Genomic DNA, 15979 nt, shown 5'->3' with positions numbered 1-15979 from the left:
TTCGTATATTAGCTATTGTTCCTCCTTTTGGAATTTTCTCAGCGCATGTAAACATGCAGAAATAGATCATTCGTCAACTGCTAAGCTGTTCGAAAGTTCTTTGAGATTTCGAGTTGATTTTGATTCTCTTATCTTTTTCGGTTCTTAAGATCATGTGCTCTACTTTCTCAGTGACATCAAAATTATCACTTGTTGAAACCAAAACTGACAGTTCGAATATATTTTAGTATGCTCTATTTTCATAATAAATGCTAATTTTTATTTAAAAAAATGGACCCAAAAAAATTTTACTGCTATAATAAAAAAAAACTAATATCCTTTCTTTACGAAAGCGTTCTAATGAAAACGGGAAGTGGTACCGCCTGTTAGTATGATCTCGAATTTATCCTACTGCCATAACGTCGATCTACTTAAGTATTTTTCTATCGTCCAGTCGGCTATTAGTCGGCCCGTCACCTGCCATCAGAATTTTCCAGCTTTCCATCCGGACAAGTCCTCTGTATATGTGTTCGGGGCGTTTTTTTTATCGACGAAACGTCACGTGCGACGGACACATCATTAAAACCTCGGATTTGGCGGGACGTGGACTTTCTTTGGATCGCGTTCCGCCCCGCCTTGATTGACAGGTTATTTAAGTTGCTTTAATGTCATCCTTTCAGCGGGGCCTTTTCCGGGGCAGCAGGGAGTGAGGGCAGGCAGTCGGCTTCATTTTGAAATTTTCATGTCGGAGCTATAGCCGGAGGTTTATTTTTATTTTCATAGCCAATTCTCGTGTTTAGGACATCAGCTCCTAAGCTTAACTACGTCATATTTTGATACCGAGAGATTATATGGTAAAAAATAATTAATCAGCGGTTAAACTAAATATGAGCGTATAACAAATTATAGTTCAATAACGTTTCTATTATTGTTCAATGATTTCACGAAACGCCATCAATTCGATAATAATATAACTTAAAGTTTCATTTCAGAATCAGGTCAGGTCAGGTTTCAGAAGGTCATTTGTTACTTATAAACAATTTAAAGTTCTGTGAGCATTTTTCAACATGAGTGATTTGATATTAATATGGAATGAGTGAAACAAGCGCTGTATGAGGAATTATAAGCCAGTCGACTGTTGCTTTTTCCCACGCTTTGGAGCTGGTTCATTGTGTGTAGTTCACTCGGATGTCTGTCAATTGGACTTCGGAGTGAAATGGTGGAGTCATGTTTCATCTATTGTCACATATCGATGCAAAAACTCGGGTTTATTACGCTTGATCATCTTCAAATACTGCTCATAATCATCAACACGTCATTGTTTTTGGTCAAAAGTGAGCTCGTGCGGCATCCACTTTGCACAGAGCTTTCTCATACACAAATATTCGTGAACGATATGATGTACAAGTTCACTGATATCTTTAGAGTATCTGCTATTTCATTCATTTCAATTTACGGTCATTCAAAATCATGTTGTGGATTTTTTAAATGTTGTCGTCCGGTAACAACCTCTTTTGGGCGTCGACTGCGTTTACCGTCTTCGGTGCTCATTTCACCACGTCTAAACTTAGCATACCAATCCTTGATGGTTGAGTTTCCTGTGGCAGTTTCCGGAAATTCAGCATCAAGCCAAGTTTTTGCTTGAACTGTATTTTCTTCCTACAAAAAGCAATATTTTATCAACATGGGAAATTCCTTTTTATCCATTTTTTCACAATAACAAAAGTTGCTTCACTCAAAATGCTATAGGCACAAGCATGATCCGACAGCTGTCAAATCTATACACGGATGTTTCGAGGGTTAGGACTAACTAAAAAACATATGGATTTCATTCTAGTAGAGCCATCTATGTGTCAGGCCGGAGATTTTTCAATTGACTTGTTAATAACAACCATTTTGTTGAGGCTACATTATTAGACAGAACAAAAGAATATTGATTATTTACGCCATCTTTTATATAAAGCCCTGAATTAACCCTAAAAGTATCTATTTAATAGCAATTAATTGAACTAGAAAATTACATAACTATTTTCCATATTGTCTTTCATCGGGGTTCTGTCATAAAAAGATGATTTACTAAATACATAAACGGAACTTTCGGTAAATCACGATCTTGTCATATATTACAAATACAATGTATTATAATTACCTTCATGAATTGCGTAAATGTTCGCAAATTTTGAAACATGACAATTTGCAAATTAATTAAAATCCACCTACATATGTTAAATACAATTTTGTAAAAGACTACATCTGTTACCACAACTGTAATAGTAATTGCTTTAAATTAATCGAAAGTTATGAATATACAAATATGTTTTGCCTTGAGGATCAACAGAATTAAACAGATAAGAAAATAAAAGGTGTTAATATATTATATAACATTTAATTAATATTTCATATTACGTTCTATTTAGAAATAAAGTTATGGAATTTAAGACATTTCATAAAAAAATGTAACGAAATATGACATCTTAAATTGATTATTTAATCAAAATAAAGATAATTTAAGCAAAATGAATACCAGGAAGACTGGAAATAAATACCAGAAATTTGTGGTTAAATAATATAAAACACTCATTGTCCATCCTAACATACCGGATGTATTAACGAACAATTGTATAGTAAGTATTTCCATAAGACATTCAATTCAGTCGTAAAATTCGAAGGATACGATGTTCTTAGATTACTCTGAGGTAGCCTCCTTTCCATCTTATAATCTATTTAAGAGAATCAATTAAACTTTTTGAAAACTAAAAATTCAAAATTAAATTAAATGTTTACTCAACATTCGGTAACTCGGTAAAAATTCTTGGGCCAGGTTATTTTATCTCGGGGGTTTGACAAGGTACTTCTCACTTTTCAGAGAAATGCGATAATTCAGGATGTCTGAACAATTTTAACGTAAATGAGTAAACGAGATATACATACGAGTAAAACGCGGAATGAATTAAGTACTTATCACAAGAGAGTTTCTTGTAGTTAGTTGTTGTTGTCGTTAGTTGTAGTCATACCGTATACTAAAATATGTCCAAGAAATTTGACTCAGGTAGAAAGCTATATTAAATAAATAGTAATACTCATTCCCAAACAAGCATTTTTAAAATCTACTTCTAAAATTCTCTCTAAAATTATAATAATTATTCCAATAATATATTCGCTGTTATATTTTTCAATATATGAATACTGCCTAGGACGTTTTTGGCGAAGACTGGTGATATTGACATTTTTAATTTTGAAGCTAAGATAACGGCGTTTGGTCATGTGCGAAATACTACTTCAACAGCAAAATCGGTTTTTTGTAAAAAGGTTTTTTGTATCATGTTATTACTAGTGATGAAAAGTTGATCCATTACGATAATCTAAAGCGAAATAATTCATGCGGACCACCTGGTAATGTAACAACATCATCGGTAAGGCCGAATATTCGTGGCTCCAAGCTACTTTTGTGTGCTGTGCTCCAAGCTGTGTTTGGTGGAATCAGCTTTGCTGTGGTATCCTGTGAACTGCTAAAACCTAACTAAACCATTAATGGGGATCGCTATCGAGCAAAAACACAATAATGTTATTCTCCAAACCCTGTTCCTTCTGATTCTTACTTATTCCGACACATGAGCTGTGACCTGTCTTAGCAGCGCTTCACTTCCTATGAAGATGCGAACAAAACAAGCAGACTTGTGCATAGTCTCATCGAATACATCGTTTTTTCGAAATAGAGTCCATAAATTATCTGAAAGTATCAATGTACTATACTTTGAATAAAATACATTATACTAATTTTTTACATTTAAAACTAAATTATAGGCCTAATACATGTTTAATTATTCAAAATTAAATACAATACTTATTCATAATAAATAAAAATCCTGGTGCTTATTTTCAGTTTTATGCACTATGTTGATGTAAAATGCTTAAAAAAGAATTCCAGGCAGGTTATGGCATATAAATATTGGTTTTTTCATCACTATATTAGTTCTTTGCACAATTATATTGACGTCCTATTCGCTTAATTTACTTTTGTCGGAAATCAATCAACTTTCACGTTGTCCTCAAAAGAGTTTAAAATTTATATTAATAAGAAATTAATCCAATAACTCATTTTGTTAAGACTGGAAATCTTTTATCTGACGCAGATGCACTTTAAGTAGTATAAAACTGAGTACTTGTATAAATTGTATTTCAAAAGTCTTGCTATTTTGGTCTATATACCCAATATTTGGCAAATCTTATATCAAAGATTAGTATACTCGTCTAAAATAGCGCTGAACTCGTATCACTACAACGCCGAATTTTGTTGCCAATTTGTAGTTTGTAAATTCGTTTTAAAATCAGACCGTATCTTTGCTTCTCATTTTGTTCTATTTAAAAAAGGACACAATGCTATCTAAAGGGTGCGAACATGCAACCTAATCAATGTAGCCGTTGTCAAATATCTATAAAATTCTTCAAAACCTTAGTGATAATAGGATGTTATAAATCAGGAAGCGTTGTTTTCGTGCTTTGCTTGTTTTAATAAATTGATGCTAAATATTTATGACTGCTCTGAAATTTCCCAAGATAATAAATAGTCAGGATCAGAAACAGATTACGTTTCTAATGCTACTTTGAACAGGACGAAGTTAATGCGACAAAAAATAAATAGAAATGAGTTATAAAGTGTGAACGGGGTTTAAAACAATAAACTCATTTTATTAAAAAATATTTTATTCTTTTGTAAAGTAGAGGATTTGTTGAACGTTTTTATAGAATGAAACTGAAGGTACTCACTCGTTGCATCATTTTAATTTTATATAACATATGTAGTTGAATGCGCAATGTAGACCGTAGGAAAAAGTCACGCGATGTAACACCTCCTTTCTAAATAAATAACCACAGGTAAGGACGTTGTCTATTGGTCTTTTAAATCGCACTGTTTCTAGGAAAATTTCTATGGCATTACCCTGTATGGAACAGTATCTCTAGTCTTTGGTGACTCGAAATACCAATAGTCTACGGCTGAGAATAATAAACACTCTGAACTGAGATGCTTCTACAGATTAGGGGTGTTTTCTATATCTGGAATGTTTCTTAGTCGTAATAATTTATTACTAGCTGCCATACTGTTTCCAGAATTCCACTTAACCACACCAAAGAACGCTCAAGTACCGGAAGGACGATTCCCAATTCAACATCAACCTGTCTTCTTTTCTTAATAGCTAATTTGATTCCGGTTAATAGAATATATTTAAAATAGAACATACTTATCATCTCCCCGGAATCCTACTTAGCGCGCCAGTTAAAAAATGTGAAGGGGAAGGAAACAAAAAAAATATTTTTTTTTTGAAAAAAGACGCGAGCTGTTGAATACAAAATGACATTGACGGTACTTAATCGTTACACAACACATGCATTTGAATATGTAGTGCAGTGTAGTCCAAAGCCAGAAGTGGTACGATGGAAAAAGTATAAATTGTGTTTTTAAATTACTCAGTTTATATATTTAGTTATTAAATTTCTTCGCACGTACGTACAATATTGACAAATTATTGCAGTAATATTGGAAAATAAAAACAATTTAATGGCGGCTTTTTATTTTCACCCAAATATGGAAAAAAGGAAACGTATAAAAATCATTTTATCACATGACGTTGAGAGTCTCGCATCACTCAAAGTCACCGAAACAGGCACTTAAAAACATAAAATGGAAAACAAAACGAGGCACTCCTCCCCGGTGGTGAGACGGAGATGCGGGAGCCTCGTCTCCCCGGCGTACTAACCCCGAATTTATGAAGATGTTTTAATTAATCATCAGACCGTCTGCGGGACAATGAGGAAGAGCAGTCGGCTGGAGAATATACACCGTGCGCCCGCGTTATTTATTTCGATGGGCTTCGTAAAAAACGATAGTCGTAGTTTTTTACGATTACGGCACTCCAAAGGGAACATTGAATCACTCTTTCGAAATTTAAAGTAATATTGGATTTTTCCGTCTCCGTCATGAGCACCTCGGACGAGGGAGATGACGAATCATTTTGTTATTCTCTCAGTCGAGGGTCGTTTGATTGAAAAGTAGTTAATTCGGAAATGTTGTATTGGATTAGCTCGTAAATTGGCGCGTACTGTTCATTTAGCTTTATGTAGGACCATCCTCTAAACTGGAGCCTACAATAAAAAGCTTTAGCAATTCGACTAAACATAAAATTGTATTTATTGACGTCGTAGATCTTAAAGGTTTAAATATTTCCACAGTAGATTAATTTACTTTCAAATCATTTCGATCCCATCGAGCATCCTTTTTAACCGACCTCGAAAAACGGGGAGTTTCTATGTTCGGCTTATTTTAATTACTACTAACTAACCACTTTGAAGTTGGTACTCTATGTGTTTCTTCACCGACTTAAAAGTAGTTAGTTAGTGGTAGTTAAAATAATATCGTAAATAGATAAATAGATCTAGGTAGGTATTAAACTAAATTGAGTGTATATAGTAAAATATAAAATACATGTAGGAGATAGGTTAAATAAGGTTTTTGTTTATTTTTATATAGGTATTGTAACGATTATTATGTACATATTTTAAATTAAAAGGTTTTTTTTCTATGTTAAAAATCTAAGTTTGATTATTAATTTTTTGAAGTTAGTTAATTTTTTTTGTTCAAAATATTTATTATCAACTAGGGCTTATCAGTACTAGATGCACTACTTGACATCATTTTCGAACCACGCTCCAAGGCATTACCGATGAACCAACTAAAAGTTCAACCTGGTTACTGACGTTATTATGACAGGTTTTTCTTGTCAGCTTTCGTAGTCTTGTTTATGGATAATAGCTCTTATAATTAATTGTAAACATGAATTTAGAAATAAGTCCCGATGGGATTCAAACCCACGACTATACGACTTATCGGAAGATCTATATAATTGTAAATGCTTGAAATTATTGAAAATTCTTGAAAAACATTTAGAATTTCTATTTGATATCTATAGATAATGGATCACAAATAGAAATAAACAGCATAACTATCTTTGCAGATATATATAGTTGTATTGGATTAGGACATAAGTTAGCGCGTACTATTCTTTTAGCTTTATGTAGGGCCATTCTCTAAACTGGAGCTTACAACAAAAAATTTTGGTAATTTGACTATATATAAAATTGTATTAGATTGATTACTACTAGTAGATTAATTTACTTTCAAATTGTATCGATTCCATCAAGCATCCCTTTTAACAACTAGGGTTTATCAGCAACTACAGAACTAAGCACCAACCAAAAGCTCTGATTACTGGCGTAATTATGTTAGTTTTTCTTGTCGGATTTCATATTTTTGTTTATAAATAATGCCACTTATAATCAATCAGAAACATAAAGCTCGAAATACGGGGGTGGGGGGAAGGGTTTCTAAGATTCACCGGACTTCCGGTTTCAAACACATGACTCTACAGAAAATCCAATTATTACAATAAAAAATGTTCTAGATTAGCACTAGAAATTATTGAAATTTAAAACATTCAGATATATTATTTGATACCCATAATCATATCATAATCAGAATATATATATATATATATATATAGCCACTTTTCCACCTTTTAGAGCTCTATCATAGTATGTGTGATACGCAATATGTATGTGTATGTGAACGTGTCGAAACCGCAACTTCTGGTGATTATCCAACTGCTAAAGTGATCCAGATCGTGGAGCTTCTTAGATACTCCACACCGTTTTTTTTTCGCAATATAGAAAACAAAATCGCCACTTTTAAATAGTTCAAGCCATAACTGGCAATAGGGATATGACAGAGTAGTATTACCATAAGTTTGGAAAAGTGTTCAAAAGTGTTTGAAAACAATTTATATGGTTTTCTTTTTCAGCAGATTTCTTCATATAAGTTATGATTAACTTCTATATACACTTAATAACTAAATAATACTATAACAAAAAATAGTATTTTATGCAGATAAATGTAAAAAACTGTTTAATTGTTAGGTTAGGATTTTTGCATTGATACTTTCTGCATTTTCATCTATAGATATTGCTGATGAAGTTACATGCTAGATACAAATATATATTGCTAGATCTATTTGGGTTCGGCATTGACTTGGTAGTAGTTAAAATAATATTGTAAGTAGATATGTTTAGGTAGGTATTAAGCCAAATTGTGTGTATATAGTAGAATATAAAATACATGTAGTAGATAAGTTCTTTATTTATTTTTTGAAGTAGTTTAAATTTTTTGTTAAAAATATTTTTTAGTTATATACTTTACCTTAGTTTAAAATTAGATTAAAATTATTTGAATGTTAAAATATATATATTAAAATTCTTGATATAGTTGTAAATAAATCGTTACTTAGATATAAATTAATGAAGTAAAAAATAAATTTGAACTATATTATTTATTTTTCATTGTTTCAGGTAAGTCTGCTGCCAGTCTCCTTTCTCTCGAAACTACGTTCACTTCTTGAAATGTAAGTTAATTTTTGAATATTTTTATACGCGACTATCAATCTAGAATAGTGGAATAATTTCTGCATGCCGCCTGTCGTCGGTGGGTCTTCGCAAATTCCCATCGACGTTGCCACTGTGTTCATACGTCAGATTAGCTATCTGACATGACTCGACCTCCCGCATTTCTCTCATCATCTTACCTGCTTTACGACGAACGAAAAGAACCTTTCATTTCTAGGTGTTTCGTTACAGAATAAACTGTGAATTTTATTAATACGAAAACGACGATTAAAGTTTATATTAGTTTTTGAAATTTATAGTTTAAATTCTATTTTTAAAATTAATATTAGACAATATATCTTTGGAGTATAATATGTCCAGGTATTTCTCAATTAAGCTTCCTAAATTACATTAATATATAAATTAATTTTAACTATATATATCTAAAATATATTTTTATAATTCCTTAAATTATATTTATTACTATATACTTAATTTAACATGTTGTTCAACCTATCATTTGCAAGTTATAAAATCAGACGGATTCATACTTTCTTGTTTTGATATATTTTGAAATCTTCTTTTTACCAAGTAGTTTACCTGGCAAGACTTCGATGCTTCTAAAGGCCTTGCTAGTAATTACAAAAACCTTTAACTTACCTTTAAATGAATCCATCGTCGGCACCAAGGAAACTCAAAATTGAATCCCGTCACTTAGAAACATTTTGCTTTGTTGGAATTCGTATAAGATATAGTGCCATATATGTTCATTAGCACTCGCCATCGTAAACGCTGCTATTATGAAATATTATGTAACTAACTTGGTTTATTCCATGTTTAAAAGTTTCTTATCAAATCACTGAAACCAAAAATCCTAAAAAATGCTAAAATATATCTACATTCAATATAATTTTAAGCTCGAAATAATCAAGTAATATATCTAATACAATAATAATTCCTAAAAAAGCTCTTATATTGTAAACAATTATTGCATTATATAATAATTTCATATACTTAGATGTTCATTCTTATCATGATTTGAATGGACCCAATATGTACGCGCAGCCAAACGTAACTACGTCATCAGGCGAAACAGCAGCTCCGGTCCCTCTCGCCGGCAACAGCGTTGACACTCCGATCTGATTAATTGAAATTTAAAACTCGCACCAGCCGTGTTCTGTTGATGGCCTTTTGTCGTTCTTACATTCTTTCGAAACTTTTTTATAACCCTCCTAGGTTTCTTCTTATTCATTGTGTCTCGTGCTTGTTGATAGTGGCCTTAAACTCTTTTGCAGATCTCTGATAATTCATGACATAGTATTGTTCGAAATAGTTTTATAGTCGAGGGGAACTATAATGTGATCCATTATGTTAAACAGTACATGGAAACATTTTACTATTATGTATTTTTTCTAATGGGTAATTGCAAAACTTATTAAAATATATAAAACATTTTTTAGAAGTAGTAATAATATCTAAAATTTATGACTTTGATTAACAATATAAAAATTTTAGCCGTCTTTGATTCAGTTTGAATTCGGAATTCAATTGATTATAGGTCACTAGTTTACTTTGATGATTTTAAATTCCATTAGAAATTTTAAACCCAATACAATTTTTTCGGTTGCATTCATCACACAGCATTGCTTTCGTGTTAACACTCCTACAAGTATCAGTTACGTGATTCATGGAGAACATCATATCTTAACGCAGAAAAAAAGTAACTTTTTGAATTCAGATTCTTGATTCTTCGTCTTGATTAATATTTAATTCAACATTCAGTGTTTTTTTTTAATAAATATTTTACCACTTGTCGATATTCAACTTTTTCTGTCAAGTTTTCTTTCTGTCTGTTTTCTAGTGATTATACCTTTCATGTAGTGGTGTTGGCCATCTTCTAAATATTTTAAGTAGTGATAGATTCACCAATCTTTTCAGTACCAATTTTAAAGGTTTGTTAAAAATTATATTTAATTTATTTTGAAAAAATACCGAAAAATATCAGCTAAAATATATGGTTATATCGATATATAGGCCAAAAATATATCGGTCAAAACTGTCGATATTTTTTCAGAAAATATCGATATATCGATATTTTTTCTGCATCCCTATTTTTATGTCCATTTTATATTCTAAGGGAATCGTGTATCGAGGTTTTAAACATTAATTTGCCGAAGCAAAATCCATCGATATAAACATATTTTGGTTTTGTTGGTGATATCAATACATACCAGCTAAATTTTTAAAAATATTGGTTTTTCTTAGATTAGTGAAATAATAAAAAAATAAGTATTTTGTATCTATAAAATATATATCGGAATATATTACTTGTGTTATTAGTCTTTCCAATATTGCATATGTACAAGCATTATGTTCATAAGTATTTATACGTTATTATGACTTGAAAAAATTTCGTATGTAAGAATAACTCTAATTTCGTAGTTTAAGCTTTTCTACTATTCTAGATTGGGATACCTAAATTCCAATGGCACAGGCGTACTAGCAAGAGCCAAAAGTTACAACAGTAATATGTGCTCTCTTGAATGCAAATTTAAAGGTTAATTAGAGGTTATTAAAATTATCGTAGAAACTACGTCAGTTCTGATATTTGATAAGTGGAAATTTTTATCTATTCAGCCATTATATCTAGATCTATTAGATCCATAAATTAATTTAAAAAAATAAGTGTTCCCTCAATTTCCATTAGTTATATGTCTAGCGATGTTATGATAATAATACTGTTTGGCACAATTGATGGGTTACAACGTAGTAACACCACCAAGTTTCCGCAAGTGTTTGATGGATTTCTTCAACGCACACAGGTAAACTATTGAAGATCGCAAAAGCCATTAACGTATGTAAGTCATAGTAAAGAAAAACATTAGAATTAGATGGCACTTCGTAAGTTTCACAATATTATAATTGTGATCTAATAAGAACTAATTATTCGTCCTAAAACAATAAATTTCAATTTTCCATGTGATGTAAAAGTCTTTTTTACTGCATATTTCGTATCATCAGCTAGGATTATTCTGAAAATCTATTTAGTCATTGACGTATAATCCACGTTTACCATATATGGTGCAATAAGAAGAACTATCCATTTTTAATTATATTGGGCCTATGGTGTTTATACATTATCTTATATATAAAAATGAATCGCAAAATATGTTCCTAAGCGCATAACTCAACAACGCCTGGACCAATTTGGCCAAATCTTTTTTTAAAATGTTCGTTGAAGTTCAGGGATGGTTTTTACGGCGAGAAAAATTAGAATTATTGCTGGAAAAACCCTAAAAATAGCCCTTTTTGTTTGAATTTGTTTCGTGTATCAGTTGACAATTCATCTGTCATCTGTCAAAAGTCATCTGTAACAGACAACTTTTTTTTTTTAAATTTGATATGACTTGAACTCAAATCCTTTTAATCCGTACGAATTGTTTTATTTATTTAAAATTTTTTATTTGTTTAAAATTTAATTCAAATTTTAAATAAATAAAACAATTCGTACGGCTTAAAAGGATTTGAGTTCAAGTCATATCAAATTTAAAAAAAAAAGTTGTCTGTTACAGATGACTTTTGACAGATGACAGATGAATTGTCAAGTGATACACGAAACAAATTCGTATATCGTGTTTTGTGCAGAGTGTTTAGTTAGTTAGTGTTTGTTTAGTTCGTGATTAGTGAAAAAATAATTTATATTTGATATGCCTCCTATAAGACGAAGCAATTTAGGTAGAAGAACCAGAAATGCTATAAACCAAGCTAATTACCGATCTAATCGTACTGCACAAGAACGTGACGACGGAAATGAACGTGAAATAATTCGGATATCACAAACGCGTGAAGCGCGAGCGCGACATTCAACTAATAATCGCGCAAGTTTGAATCCAGCTGCTTTCAGTTACGATGTGTCAATTGACTACAGTAACTACCAATGTGTTGTTATTGGTTCTATGAACTTGGTTTGCTCACACTGTAAGGCATTAAAATACAAAAACGAAGCCAATGGATTGTGTTGCGCAAATGGTAAAGTGAAATTGATACAATTGGATCCACCACCAGAACCATTGTACTCATTGGTTTCAGGAATAGGAACAGATTCTATACACTTTTTGACACATATTCAACAATATAACAATTGCTTTCAAATGACTTCATTTGGGGCAACAAATGCAGTTCGGGAAAATTTTATGCCAACTTTCAAGGTATGTATTATAGCAGTTACTCATAATTATTTTAGCGAACAAAATTTTCTGTCACCAAAGTTAAGATGTGTTACTAATCTTCAATTTCTTAATCGTTACGAAATATATCACTTAGTCATCATATTATATGGTGATTCAGTTTCAGTGACACTTTTATTATATTTTATATTTGATAGATATTAGTTAAAACTAAATATATACTTTTTAAGATCAAATATTATTTAAGTTTGATCATTGACAATCCATTAATTTATACCACACCATAATATTTTTTTTATTTACAGATACAAGGGCAAATATATCACAGAGCAGGTTCACTGTTACCAGTGTCAGATAGCGACAACAAATTCCTGCAAATTTATTTTATGGGCAATTCACCACAAGAAATTGATCTGCGTTGTGCACATAACAATTTAGTAAAAAGGTCTATTGTAGAACAATTACAAACTTTATTTCATCAACACAATCAATTGATTATATTGTTTAAAACTGCCCTGGATCTGATGCCATCCGATAATCACAAAATTGTAATCAGAGCTGATAAAACACCTGCAGGTCAACATACAAGACGTTTTAATGCACCAACTATTGATGAAGTTGCTATCGTTGTAGTTGGAGAAAACTTGGAATCCCGTGATATTTTTTACATCGTCGGAATTTTCAATTACAACCTATAAAGGAAACACACCGCTCATATGATGCACTGCAATATCCCATTATATTTTGGCAAGGTGAAGATGGCTACGATTTATCAATAAAAATGATAAATCCCATTACAGGTAACTAAAATATTAGTTTAGCTATGGCGATAATATCTCAGTCACTATATTATGTATTTTAATTTTATATTTGAATGTTATTAAAACAAAATCTGTTTACAGGTTCTGAAACCAACAAAAAAGTCAGTTCAATGAACTATTATTCATACCGCCTAATGATTCGGGAAAATGCAGATAATCACATATTGAAATGTCGGCGATTATATCACAAATATGTTGATGACATGTATGTTAAAATTGAAACGGAGAGATTAACATTCATCAGGTTGAATCAAACCAAACTCCGATCTGAAGAGTATATTCACCTTCGAGATGCGATTAATACTGATGGAAATGCACAGAATGTCGGTCGGATGACTATTCTTCCAGCAACATACATCGGAAGCCCTCGGCATATGCACGAATATGCTCAAGATGCCATGTCGTATGTTCGTCATTATGGTACAGCAGATTTGTTCATCACATTTACATGCAATCCGCAATGGATAGAAATTAAGCAGGAGTTATTACCTGGGAAATCATCCATTGATCGTCATGATATTACAGCCAGAGTCTTTAGACAAAAGTTGAAATCTTTAATGAATTTCATCGTAAAACATAATGTGTTTGGTGAGACACGCTGCTGGATGTATTCTGTGGAGTGGCAGAAACGAGGATTGCCACATGCACACATTTTGATTTGGTTGGTTGAAAAGATAAGGCCAAATGAAGTTGATGCAGTGATATCAGCTGAAATCCCTAATGTACAAGTAGATCCTGGATTGCATGAGGTAGTTATCAAAAACATGATACATGGTCCCTGTGGAACTCTTAATCAAAATTCACCGTGTATGATGGATGGTAAATGTTCAAAACGATATCCACGGACATTAATATCGGAAACAATTACTGGTAATGACGGTTATCCATTGTATCGTCGCAGATCGACAGCAGACAATGGAAAATCAACAATTGTCAAATTAAATTAACAAGATATTGAAATAGATAATCGTTGGATTGTTCCATATTCACCCATTTTATCAAAGACATTCAAAGCACACATCAATGTTGAATCTTGCCATTCAGTGAAATCGATTAAATACATTTGCAAATATGTAACCAAAGGAAGTGATATGGCTGTGATTGGAATTGGTGCAGAGAATTCTAATGATGAAGTTACCCAATACCAAATGGGCCGCTATGTCAGTAGTAATGAAGCAGTTTGGCGAATATTTTCTTTTCCTATTCATGAGAGACACCCTTCTGTTGTTCACTTAGCTGTGCATTTAGAAAATGGACAAAGAGTGTATTTTACAGCACAGAACGCAGTACAAAGAGCTGCTCAGCCACCATCTACTACATTAACCAGTTTTTTTGAGACATGCCAAAACGATGATTTCGCACAAACATTGCTATATTCTGAAATGCCAAAATATTATACCTGGAATCAATCCTCAAGGAGATTTATACGACGGAAACAAGGAAAACCAGTTCCAGGATATACAGATGTATATTCCACCGATGCGATTGGCCGGATTTATTCAGTACATCCAAGCAATGATGAATGTTTTTATTTACGACTGCTATTAGTCAATGTACGTGGCCCAACATCATTCCAACAGTTACGAACTGTTGATGGTGAATTGTGTGGATCCTACAGAGAAGCCTGTCAACGTTTGCAATTGCTTGAAAATGACGCTCATTGGGATCAAACTCTCAATGATGCTGTAATATCATCACACACTCATCAAATACGAACATTGTTTTCTATAATCATATCTACATGCTTCCCATCAAACCCAATTGATTTGTGGATGAAGTACAAAGATTATATGTGTGATGATATTTTGTATCAAATACGGAATAGAATGGGAAATCCAAATATACAAATCAGTGAAGAAATTTACAATGAAGCATTGATTTCAATTGAGGACATGTGCTTGATAATGTCAAACAAACTATTAATTCAATTAGGCCTGACCGCGCCCAATCGTCCAATGCATGACGCTTTTAACCAAGAGTTGCATCGAGAAAGACTGTATGATCTCAACGCTTTGAAAGAATAAATTCAAACAAATCTTCCACTGTTAAATGAACAACAGAAGTATGTATTTGAAACTCTTATGAAAGTAACAAATGATGAAACTGGAGGGATTTATTTCTTAGATGCACCTGGTGGTACAGGAAAAACTTTTTTTATTTCATTAATATTAGCAACAATTCGCTCACAAAATAAAATTGCACTTGCACTCGCTTCGTCGGGAATCGCAGCAACTTTGCTTGAAGGTGGTCGAACAGCCCATTCAGCACTAAAATTGCCATTAAATATGCAAAGCAATGAAACTCCAACCTGCAACGTTTCGAAGAACTCTGCAATGGCAAAGGTTTTGCAGCAATGTAAATTGATTGTTTGGGATGAATGCACGATGGCACATAAAAAATCTTTGGAGGCTTTAGACAGAACCTTAAAAGATCTACGTAGCAATAATAACCGATTTGGTGGTGCAATGATTTTATTAGCAGGAGATTTTCGTCAAACATTGCCAGTGATTCCACGATCAACGCCAGCTGATGAACTCAATGCATGTCTAAAGTCCTCCAATT

General features: G+C 32.3%; 4 protein-coding genes across 4 annotated transcripts in view; all 4 read left to right on the top strand.

Moving 5' to 3' along the window:
* tio (zinc finger domain-containing protein tiptop) overlaps positions 1–15979 on the top strand; it is a 468375-nt gene that overhangs the window by 344425 nt on the left and 107971 nt on the right. The gene's annotated exons all lie outside the window — the stretch shown is intronic.
* On the top strand, positions 12010–13299 carry LOC143191952 (uncharacterized). Its single transcript, XM_076397394.1, has 2 exons — positions 12010–12617; positions 12902–13299. The coding sequence occupies exons 1-2, from the start codon at positions 12117–12119 to the stop codon at positions 13292–13294; spliced, it is 894 nt and encodes a 297-aa protein (XP_076253509.1). The 5' UTR covers positions 12010–12116; the 3' UTR covers positions 13295–13299.
* Positions 13299–14495, top strand: LOC143191953 (uncharacterized). Its single transcript, XM_076397395.1, has 2 exons — positions 13299–13396; positions 13499–14495. Exons 1-2 carry the CDS (start codon positions 13378–13380, stop codon positions 14362–14364), a joined length of 885 nt encoding a protein of 294 aa, XP_076253510.1. The 5' UTR covers positions 13299–13377; the 3' UTR covers positions 14365–14495.
* LOC143191951 (uncharacterized) lies at positions 14382–15632 on the top strand. The gene is made up of 2 exons (XM_076397392.1): positions 14382–15479; positions 15542–15632. Exon 1 carries the CDS (start codon positions 14509–14511, stop codon positions 15439–15441), a length of 933 nt encoding a protein of 310 aa, XP_076253507.1. The 5' UTR covers positions 14382–14508; the 3' UTR covers positions 15442–15479; positions 15542–15632.

The sequence above is a fragment of the Rhynchophorus ferrugineus genome, unplaced genomic scaffold (genome assembly GCF_030347505.1).
Source record: "Rhynchophorus ferrugineus isolate W39M unplaced genomic scaffold, kcgeb_rfMv2 rfM2, whole genome shotgun sequence".
Classification (NCBI taxonomy): Eukaryota; Metazoa; Arthropoda; class Insecta; order Coleoptera; family Curculionidae; genus Rhynchophorus; species Rhynchophorus ferrugineus.
Note: the sequence above shows the minus strand (reverse complement) of the source record. Positions and strands in the feature narration are given on the sequence as shown.